This window comes from Juglans microcarpa x Juglans regia, chromosome 8D (genome assembly GCF_004785595.1).
Source record: "Juglans microcarpa x Juglans regia isolate MS1-56 chromosome 8D, Jm3101_v1.0, whole genome shotgun sequence".
Taxonomy (NCBI): domain Eukaryota; kingdom Viridiplantae; phylum Streptophyta; class Magnoliopsida; order Fagales; family Juglandaceae; genus Juglans; species Juglans microcarpa x Juglans regia.
The window spans coordinates 24,736,712-24,748,566 of record NC_054608.1 but is presented as its reverse complement, the minus strand read 5'-3'; the positions used below and the strand labels follow the sequence as shown (position 1 = coordinate 24,748,566).

Genomic DNA, 11,855 nt, shown 5'->3' with positions numbered 1-11,855 from the left:
ACTTGAAACCTCAAATTAATTTTCTCATTCTCAAAAGTCTGAAGAGCATAATAATTCTCTGCAATACAACATATATAATCAATATAAAGGGATTTATTGCACCATTTGGATCCAAAGTTGAGCTAAATGTTAAAAGTTCTATTTCTACTTCCCCAACTTTACTATCAAGCTCTTGCATTTGAAAACCTACGGTAACATTAAATAAGAGCACTCATATCTAGAATGTCAATATCATTGCTTAAAGAAACAAATAACATTCTCAAGCAAAATTTTCTAACTTTCATCTCTCAACTTTTGGATGAGTGCTTTAATACTAGTAGAAACAAAATGGATGACATTCAAGATGTCTTGAATTTTTTATACAAAACTTGACAAATAATATCAGTACTACCCTTCATTAAATGTAAAATAAATAAGAATTGGAATGATGAAATCATTTCGTAAGCAGTATTCGCATCCCTGCATTGCAAGTGGTCCTTTTCTTATGATTCAAGTATTGAGAAAGAGGCCCAAAACAGTTTTTACTAGAACCCCAATGAGACTTAGTGGCATGCTTGACAATACTAATCTCATTAGTTCAATTTCTACTTTCAAGTTCACCAATAGCTAGCATATGTACAATTTTTGCTACTTGAGCAAATTGTAGTTCATCATGACGCTTACATGAAGTATCAATCATATGATAATGAAATTAAAATTTGATAAATATCTGTGAGTAGAAACTTTCTCTAGATATGGCAACTAATAATAACTCTAATTGGTGAGCAAAATAATGAACATAATATGCGTATAGACAATCTTTATGAAAACAATATTTTCAATTATTGCCATTCACCATGCACATTGCAAGTACCATCACATCTTTGTTCAGGAATACTTTGAATATCAAAACAATGATAAGAATAAACTAAGGGTATTTAATTCTTCAGAATTAATGTCCTTTTAACATGTACAAGGTAAAAAAAGTGCTCTTATATGAAAATTATCATCGTCAATAAATCTTAATATAATAGCCATTTGTTCCATCTAGAATCATCTCTTATCTTATCAATAATAATACAAGATCCAGAATTACTAATGTCTCCACCGATTTTATTTCACACTTTCTTTTCAAGAACTTCTAAAACCTCTTGTTTGATTTTGGGTGAAATCTACTTTGAAGATTTAAGAGCATTTTCTAAAGTAAGTTTTGCAACTTTATCATTGTGGCGCCCACGACCCCCATGTAAGGAGACACGGGAATCGAGATGCCGGGATGATGACAACAGGGTCACACATCCCAACGTTAGTGCCAAGTGTGTGTACATGCAACAGTGTACAAAAACAACACAGCGGATAATTAATACAACTAAGTACCAGAATTGTTAATACAATTTAAACAATCAGTAAAAAGGTTTAAAAATTATACGGTCATCCAAAATAAATATTTTACAAGTCTCAAACCAAAACGAGTGATCCCAGATCACTCCTCGGGCGGAGCCGAATCCTCAGGCTCACCCTCAGCCTCATCTGCATCGAAATCTACGTTACCACAAAATAGTACTGCAGGTAAGTATAGACCAAACAACTATGAGATAAAAATACATTAATGCGACCAATATGCATGCATATGATGAAATATGCATTAGATCCAAAAATACTATTTTCTTCGAAAATAGATATTTTCAACACACGCCAAAATCCCATTTTGGCCCAAAAATAATACTCGGTCAATTTTCCAGAAAATGACCCAAATCAATAAAACCTCATTTCTCCCAGAAAATGAATCACATAAAATCCTTTTAATCAACACACGCTGTTTTTCCAGAAAACAGCCCATTATTCCATTAACCAATGCACCATGATCTCCCCTAGGGATCATCCGCACGTCCTGGCTTCGTAGCGATGCTTAGTTCTGCGCCCAGTGCATTCGTGGCCAAGCACTCACTACGCAACGAGCGATACCCAGTTTCGTGCCCAGCGCGTACGTGGCCAAGCATCCTTTAGCCTCCGCCAGCAGAGGGGCCACGGAGTCGGCACGAGACCATCTCGTCCGATCCCGTTGTCGCCCAACGACAACCCAGGGGACGTCACTCAGTATATTCCGCTCCCGAGTGACCAGAGGAGCCCCACCGAGATAATACCCCATCTCGGCTTGGGGTCGTGATACACACGCACCCAAAATCCTTTAACACATGAAAACCCAGTTTTCATGAAACACATGAACATGAATACATGTACACGAAAACCCAGTTTCCTTTACAAACATGATCATGCGTGCAATATGCCATGTACATGAACAACACCAAAACCAACAACCAACAATTCACAATACCAACCAAACACACAACTCCGTCTGTAATCCATCCGACCCCCGAACTCCTCAGACTCAGTCCGACATGTCCAACTAGATCACAATAACATGAGTTAGTGTAAAAATATATTTAAATCACGATAGTTCTTTGGAAAAATACTTACAGTACTATATAATAATTTCTGAAGGATCACGGTGGTGCAAAAGGTGGTGGCTCAGCAACGAAACGTGTAAAATACATTGTGGCCGTACGTCTCAAATACCCACTTTTGAATGGGGACAAACTAAGACCCGAAATTGATAGGGTAGGGCCTAGAGAGGTCGGTGAAGCCAATGGTGGTGGTGGTTTGCCGTGGGTGGCAGCGCAAATGGTGGTTTTAGGTAAAAAAATGTCCAAATCGGAAATGCAGATAGATAGGCTTCACCGGTGACAGATCGGAGCTGGGGTTGGGTCCATTGGGTTGCTAGGAGGTCGAGGATGAAGTGGTGAAGAAATGGTGGCCGGAGGTGGCGCGATGGCGGCGCTGGACCGAAGAGAGCGTCGCGGCTTGGTGTGGTGCGTGGGGGCTGTTGGCGGCGCGAGGGAGGCTGAGATTGGTGGGGTGGTGTCGCTGGTTGGTGGGGAAGCTAATGGGAGGGGCAGTGAGGTGCACGGCGGTGCGACGGCGGTGGGTTGGGTGAGGCGACGGACGCACGGGGAAGGGGAAAGGGAAGGGCTATCACGCGGGGGAGAGCTGGGGGAAAGAAAAAGAAAAAAAAAAAGGAAAGAAAAGAAAAAGGGAAAAAGAAAAATGAGGGGAAAGAAATGAGGTCCAATCCTCACATCTTGGGTCACAGAAAATGATCCAACGAAAATGATTTTAAAACAGCAAATCCATTAAAATAAATTAAACGTAATGATACAATGAAAATAAAATAATTAAATCTCACAATCAATTAATTTAAAAAGAAGAACAATTTAAATGCACAACAATAAATAAATATTAAGAAAACATAACAATTTAATTTTCACAATTTAAAGATCAAAACATAAACCATTTAAAATATTAGATAATTTTAAAATAAGAGAATAAATTTTTGGACAAATAAAAATAATCCTTCAGTAAAAATACACTAAAATACGGGGTGTTACAATCATTATATGAAATCAAGAGTTTGAGCATCCTAAGAAAACCACATCGATTTTTTTAAAGAAGAGCCTCATCATAACCTTTAAAAAAACATCATTGAAATGCAAGCCATCAAACATCAATAGATTTTTAATTACTTGTTAGGAGCTTTGTGCATTCTAATTATATAGATATGCTGTGATTATTTTAATAAATGTTCACAAGACTTCACAGCATTATTATGATAAGAGCAAGGATCCTCCCAATGTGATTCAACAAGATATAATTTTTGTATCATTAACATTTTTCCAACTTCGTAAACCCTTAATAGTAAATACATCTCATTTAGGACGTTCAACTTCTTTCAGTGTAAAAGGATAACATGATAAATAGTATGCAACATCCTTTGATGGAGAATACTCAAATCAAAATGAAAATCGTGTTAACTAAGAAGTTTGAAAGTCACGCGGGGATTCTTTTATTAATCAGAAAATGGATATTTCAAGAGACATAATTGATATGATCCAAATTCAAATAAGTCCGTCTTCTTCAGAATCAAGTGAGGATGATGTGCAAGGAATCTCTTCAACTTCCACGTTAGAAAGTAAAAAGGATCTTCCTTGTGTCCAACTCCGACAATTTTAGAAGGACGACCTGGAATGTAAGCTTCTTTCTATTGAAGAATGAATTGATAGTTTTTAATTTGGATATAATTCATGTCCCTAAACTTAAAATAAAATTACAAAATATAATTTCTCAACCGTCACTACAACACAATTGATCTTTAGTGACGGTTGAGAAATTATAACTGTCCCCAAACCGTCACTAAAAGGCCTTTTCTGTGACAGTTTCTGGAAACCGTCACTAAAGACAGATGAGGTTATTTTAACGTTCGAACATATTGAAAATTTATGTTCGAATGTCAAATTTACGTTCGAACATTCTAGCAACTTACGTGCGAACGTGAAATGTTTTGGCGGCAATGTTCGAACGTTAGTAATTAATGTTCAAACGTTAAATGTTTTGCGCCAATGTTCGACCGTTAATTAATAACGTTCGAACGTTGACTGTAAATTTAAATTAAATGACTCTAATTTAAAAACTATGTGGTTTTTATAGTGCATAATTTGCGAACAAGTCTAAAAAATTGACTTGTATATATTTATATATACACAATTTGTAATATATATATATATTTATGTTTATATATTTGAAGTGCGGCGATTTAGTATTAAAATTGAAAAATATAATATTAAAGAAGATTGAGAATTGAATGGTGAAAAACCATAGAAATATTAAATAACATTTTTCTTTATAAATAATAAAAGCAAAATACAAAATATGATCGAATTTCTTAAACAACACTCAGATGACAGCGTTGTTCGTGAAATTCGAACTCCGTACCTCCTCAGTCAAGGTATCAACCTTGTCGTTGAGGATACCTACACGATGGGCAATCTCAGATACAGACGCCTCTATAGTCGCGAGCGATCGATCGATCTTATAATCGATATGCGCAGTCAGCTGTGAGATCACCGTATCAACCCAAGCAGGCCGTGCATCTCCCGCAGATGTACTCGGCGGCTGCTGACTACTACTCCCCACATGGCCTGGCTCAGGCTGCGTTGGAGGAACTAGATCCTCTACAGGGGTAGCTTACGTCCCCTAGCCTGTCAGTCCCCTAGCCTGTCCAATGCTACGTCGATCCGTGGTCATGTCGAGGGGGCTCATCTAATCTTTCACCCGCTCCTCTGGCTGAGTTGGCACTCCTCGTGCAAGTAATAGCCGGCTGATTAGGACACCGTATGGGAGATTATTCGTGGAGACGATGCTCACCTCATAACGGATCCTCTCAAAGATGTGAAGTGGAAAATGTATGGGATCTCCACGTGCCACTCGTATAAAAAACTGTGCCCGAAGCCAACTAAATGTGATTTTATGTGCCACAGGATCCACATTTGTTGCAACAATAAGGTGCAACATGTGGAAGAAAGGTAGCGGATGGTTTTGGTTGAATGCGTTCTTCCTCTCGATTTGCATGTAGTCCCTCCCAGTGAGGATGTAGAAATCCTCGTCTCGGTCATCATCTCGAGCCTCGAGGCTAGCCTCCTCGGCCTCTGATCGGTCTGCATCTCTGGCTGATGCTGGCTCAAATGAGCGGCCTGTAGATGATGCAGAAGTCACTACATCCTCACGGGATGTAGCGTGTGCAGATGTCTCAACTCCAAGACGAATCCTGAGGTGCTCGGCGATGACATATGGTGAAATATCAATGGAAACACCGCGTACAGTCACGGTGTGAGAGGATGTGTCCTGAGGCATGGCACACATTCCCATATAAAACTCCTGAACCATTGAGGGGTATACCTTCCCCCTCAATGTGCAGATATTTCCCCAGCCTCTACTGAGGAAAACATCTCTCAGGTTCGTCTGCTCCCAAATGAGCTCGTCGAACTCATTAATCAGGACCTCTCGCTCTACCATAACAGTACGAGTCCCGATACGAGCAGTGTGCTGAGTGACTCCTTCTCTCCCTCGTTTCCTAGTATGCAGAGGATGAACCATATCCTGAAAAAAGATAAAGAAAAAAAATTATTTACATTGAGGCATTTTTTGTGTTAATTTTAAGCTGCTCTGCATTAACGTTCGAACATAGTAAACTTAACGTTAGAACGTTAAGATAAAACGTTCGGACGTATTTCCTTTACATTCGCAAGCAAAACACATACGTCCGAACGTTTTGTTCGATTGAGGGTCAGAACGTTCGAACGTAGAGGCCTAACGTTCGACGAATTTAAAAATCATAAATAAACTTATCATGGGGGTCGTGGGCGCCACATAGATGATTGGAGAAAGTGTTGTGATCTTTTCGCATCTCCAGATTATCAGGTATTTTACATTTATATCTTTTAATTATTTACATTCATATTCGTTCTATATATTATATGTATACATATTACAATTAACATTCTTAATATATTTTGTAACACTTGAGTTCTACAAATGCACAGAATAGATCTGCTCTGACTGTCCACCATCATGTCGGTTCAAGGTCATTCCACCGTCTTGCTGAAAAAATGGTAATTAAAAAATTATAGATTTCATTTATTTTCCTGATATTCTTTTATTTAAGTATTAACATTATATTTTTAAAATTGCTAATGTCACTTTGTTAGAAACGTGATGATCCTGAAAACTTTTCTCTCATTCATGTCTATGCTGCTGCTTACACTAATAAGCATAGTGAGTGGATGGATCCTGTCGCTGCAGATAATTATGTAAGTAGTGTTAATTTTGTTAAATAAATTATTTATGTAACATTTGAATAATTTAGTTTTTATTTTTATTTCTTTTAATACGTTACTAATTATTTACGATCATTACCTTTCAAATTACAGGAAAAAATGATGGAGATGTAGTCGACTTCTGGGGAATCCTCTCCTAGTGACATAGACATATTCAAGCAAATGTTCGGGCCGTAGTCTAGTATGGCAAGAGGTTTGGGACGATCTATCAAGCATAGATGTTCATCCTCTTCAATCTCATCGACTTCACAAATTAATAATCTTACAGCAGATTTAGAAGCTGCACGGTGTGAGAATGAGTATATGAGGTCGAGACAGCAAGAGTTAGAGTCTCTCTTAGAACGACAGTCTCATTTAGAGACTCGTTGGCAGGACCAACAGAGAGACCAGGAGGAAAGAATACGCAGTGAAGTGCACGAGCAAGTGCAACGGGAGATGATGGTGCAAATAGAATGTGTTATGTCGTTGCAACATAATCACAGTGGGCTAGGAAAAAAGAAGAAATAAATTTGTCTTTTACAGTGATGGCTTGTTTTAATATCTAATTTTAAAATTTTATAAGACATTGTTACTTTTTAATTGATGGCATGTAATATGATGAAGCAAATAATATGTTTTTAAATTTTATGAAATTAGTATAGCTGATCTGTACGTTCGAATATAAAGTAAAAACGTTCGAACGTTTGTTCACATTCGAACCAACGTTCGAACGTGAATACATATTGTGTATCGTAACATTTGAACGTAGGCCTCTACGTTCGAACGTTCTGACCCTCAAACGAACAAAACGTTCGAATGAGTCAACGATTAACGTTCCAACAAACCTCCGAACGTACCACTTGCATTCGAACGCTCATTCGTTTACATTCGAAATAACTTTCGAACGTTAACGCTAACGTTTGAACATTAGTTCGTTTACAACCGTTCAAACATTTTATTTGACATCCGAATGCGACTTTCTGTGACAGTTCTCAACCGTCACAAAAAATGGAACGTTCGAACGTTCCACCAAAAGGAACACCTTCAACCGTCACTAAAATTTTTTTTTGTGACGGTTGAACAGTAAATCGTCACCAAATGTTTTCTGTGATGCACTTTAGGTGACGGTCGTGGTGACGGTTACAAACCGTCACCAAATATTTTTAGTGACGGTTTCTTATTTTTTTGTGACAGTTTTCTTTGTCACAAAAGACACATTCTGTTGTAGTGTCATGATACATGAATTTAAAATTAAATTACAACCACAAAATAAAGAATCATTCAATACAGCTAATAATTTTCAAACCAATTACTAATCAATCTATTGCATAAATATATATATCTCCAAAAAAAAAAAAATCCATTGCATAAATATAAAGATGTTATCGATTATTAGTCGTTAAAACTAGAGGTTGCAAGATAAATGTATTATGATTTAACTTCATAAATAAACTTATCATGAGGTTTGCACCATATATATATAGAAGTTTAATAGGCAAACAATTTTTTTTTTTTTTTGGGGGAAAAGTCAAATATTGTGTCATTTTTTAAAATAGTACAAGAGAATCATTTTGATACATATTAATAAATTATAACAAACTCTACTTAAAACATGAAATGTTGAACAAACGTCATTGAAATTGGCATCATCAATTGATAAAAGAAGGTGGGAAAACAAAAGTAAAATCAAACCTACTTGTTGTCCACAGCCCCACTCATGAGAACCAAAGAAGATAATTGAAAAAAGAAAAAGTGCTTCAATTGTGTACTTAAGAGTACTCAAGAAGATAGAAAAAAGCTTTTGTCCTACTGCCGCATGACTAAAACGCGGAGAAAAATAGAATCGCCTTTCATTACGCCTTGTACATGACGCTGATTCTGCCTTCTCCGATCTCCAAATGGGGGTTTGGATAGTGAGATGAGATGATTTTAAATGAAAGTTGAAAGTCGAATAAAATATTATTAGGATACTTTTTTTAATATTATTATTGTTTTGAGATTTGAAAAAGTTGAATTATTTATCAAATTTTATATAGAAATTTGTGAAAATTGTAATGATGAGATGAGATGAGATAGGTTGAGATAGTTTGGATCCAAACTTAGTTCTGTTTGGAGACTGAGATGAGAATTTTTTGTTTGAGATAAAAATTTAAAATATTATTTTTTAATATTATTATTATTTTAGGATTTAGAAAAATTGAATTAAGATTTGAAATAATTGAATTATTTATAATATTTTTTGTAAGAGTTTGTGATAATTGTAATAATGAGATGAGATAAAATGAGAATTTTATATCTCATCATCCCATGCACCAAACATATACTTTTCTTGATTATGTTTGTATTGAAACCGAAAAGTGAAGAAGCAATGGCTCTACGTCGCATTCACGCAAACTTCTTTGATTGACCCTACATTATGAACCAAAAGAAATCCCAATCTTGTCATGTGAATAAAGTAAGCAAAAATTATTCTCTAATCTTAAAAGAATTTGTACCAAACTTGTAGTCTAGAATAAAGCTTTTTCTCTCTCACACACACACAAATATATGCCAATATATATAAACAAAAGTGTACAAATTTATAACGATCGGCCTGAATTATTTCTCAAGCTACTAAAGCTAATTGATTAATTGTTAGGCGTAAATAAATGGGAAAATTAAAATTTTCAAGAATGAACTACAAGCTAGTGTGTATATATACATACATATATATATATATATGAAATTTATCCTATATCTACAGGCTAGCTAGTCTAGACTCTATATATAAGTACTGCTGTGAGACAGATATAAAGGAGGTAATGATATATTCATAATTTTCTTACAATTCATTTCACTGTATAAAAGAAGTAATATTATTCATCATCTTAATTTTTATCATTCTTTTATCATTTTATGATGTGATATTAGATGAATGAAGATTATTTATTATATTTCATTTATGAACTAATCATTTAATGTTATGTCATAAAATGATAAGAAGATACTAAAAAAAAAAATATGAGTAGATATTCTTTTGATTTAAAAGTACTGGTACTTCTCTTGGTGCATTTGATTAACAAAGTAGTACTTAATAATTTCCAATAATAGAAACACTCCTAAAGTAATCGTCAAACCAGATCTCTCAAACTTTTATTGTGATGTTGAGCGCATGCAAGCTTGCTGTGGCCGGAACGTCGACGCCTTGCATGAAGGAAAGGTTCGAAACGGTAATGGCAGCCGGAGAAAATGCGGCAAATCAACCCCAATCGGCCCCAACACCAAAGCTGCAGAAGGTTATCTTCTTGCTCCGTGATCACAAGAATTTTGCAAAGTATTACGAACCAAGAGTGGTATCTTTGGGTCCCATCCATCATGGCAAGGAAAGGTACCGGTTGGGAGAGACATACAAGCTCAGATTGACCAAAGATTTTGTTACAGAAAGTTGCGAGAATGCAAGTATAAACAATTTATACAAGAAAATAGAGCAGGAAATCGAGGAACTCAGGAAATGCTTCGAGGAAGAGGTGACTAAGCGCTACGATAATGGCGACCTCGCCTGGATACTGTTCGTGGACGGCTGTGCAATACTGCAATACATATACTACGCTGTTAAGGACAAGTTCAAAGAGAAGAATATAAAAGACGACAGCGTAGCCTTTTGCCAACAGGATTTGTTCCTGCTGGAGAACCAACTCCCGTATCGGCTCCTGGAGTCGTTGATGAGCCTGAGCAAGATGAGAGATGAGTTCAGGAATTCGATTCAGAATTTCATTAAAAGAAACCACAACATGGTACTAGAGGGTGGTCAGCAATTATCAGGAAATGGAGAAAGATCAGAGGATTCAGAACCCCCGCTGCCGACCCATCTTCTGGATCTTCTGAGGACAAGCCTCTTGGGCCCGCCAGGGGCTCAGAAACACACTATGAACAGCCAAATAGAACGGAAGGACCCAGAATGGCAATCCTACCGCAATTTGCAGGAGCTTAAAGCAGCAGGAATCATCGTGAAAAGGAGTTGTATTAAAACTGGTAATTACTTGAGAAGTATATCTTTCGCTAGAAAATGGATTAATTTGTTGCCAGGAAAGTACTTCAATTTGTACCCAGGACACATTTCGCTCCCACCCATGATTGTAGATGACTCGACAGGGCCAAAGTTCTTGAACATGATAGCCTACGAAATGTGTCTGGACTTCTACAACGACTTCGGCGTCACCTCCTACATTTCCTTCCTCGACTCGCTCATCGATGAAGCCAGCGACGTCAAGGACCTAAGAAAAGCGCGAGTGCTGTACAACTTCCTCGGCAGCGACGAGGAAGTTGCTCAGCTATTCAATGAGATAGGGACAGACTTGGTGCCAAACCTCGAGGCATACAAGGATGTCAAGTACCAGATTCAGGAATGCTACGACAACACTTGGATGAGATTCACAGCTGAGTTCTTTCACTATCATTTCCTCACCTCCTGGACGGGCTTCGCTTCTTTGGGTGCATTTTTTGCGCTTTTTCTGGGTGCCACTCAGACGTGGTTTGCAGTATTCTCCCCTGACCATTGCGATGATTTTTGCAAGAAATTTACACAAAACTTATGAGTGGAAATTAAGGTAATGACAAGAATTAATCTGTATGATGTTTCCTTTGCCATCTCCATGTATCCATCATCATCATCCTGTTAGCTATATATAATTGGCATGCATGCATGGCCTCTTTGCCTCAGGGCTTAGGCCGTTGTTTCAAATTACAGAAAGAACCCTTCAGAGCTTCACTCTTGTCATTATCACACATAAGGTCATTCTTTCCAGACCACATCATTGTTTTAGTATCATAAGTTGGGGCTGGTTGTAAGGGATAATTTGTAGTAATGTGTTTGAGATGAATTGACGCACCATTCAAGTAAGGATCGGACACTACAAGAGACGATTGGCTTTTTGTTAGGAAAAAAAAATTTTAAATTATCTATTTTTCGTCGCAAAAGACTATTTGCGACAAAAAATATTTTTGTTAGAATATTATCACACCTAGAAGATATTCATAATATTCTAGTAAATATGCATGACAATATGAATTTCAAAAAATATTAAAAAAAAATCTACAGAAATCCTGATGAATTATACCCAAGCTATACATCATATTAAAGACCCTTATATATAATATATGTCTATATAACTATAAGATATAATTAATATA

The 11,855-nt window shown here is 36.8% G+C and overlaps 1 protein-coding gene across 1 annotated transcript; it reads left to right on the top strand.

The window, feature by feature from the left end:
- The first annotated feature begins 9,844 nt into the window (after positions 1–9,844).
- LOC121242018 (UPF0481 protein At3g47200-like) lies at positions 9,845–11,433 on the top strand. Its single transcript, XM_041139902.1, has 2 exons — positions 9,845–10,697; positions 10,818–11,433. Exons 1-2 carry the CDS (start codon positions 9,875–9,877, stop codon positions 11,258–11,260), a joined length of 1,266 nt encoding a protein of 421 aa, XP_040995836.1. The 5' UTR covers positions 9,845–9,874; the 3' UTR covers positions 11,261–11,433.
- Positions 11,434–11,855: the final 422 nt, after the last annotated feature.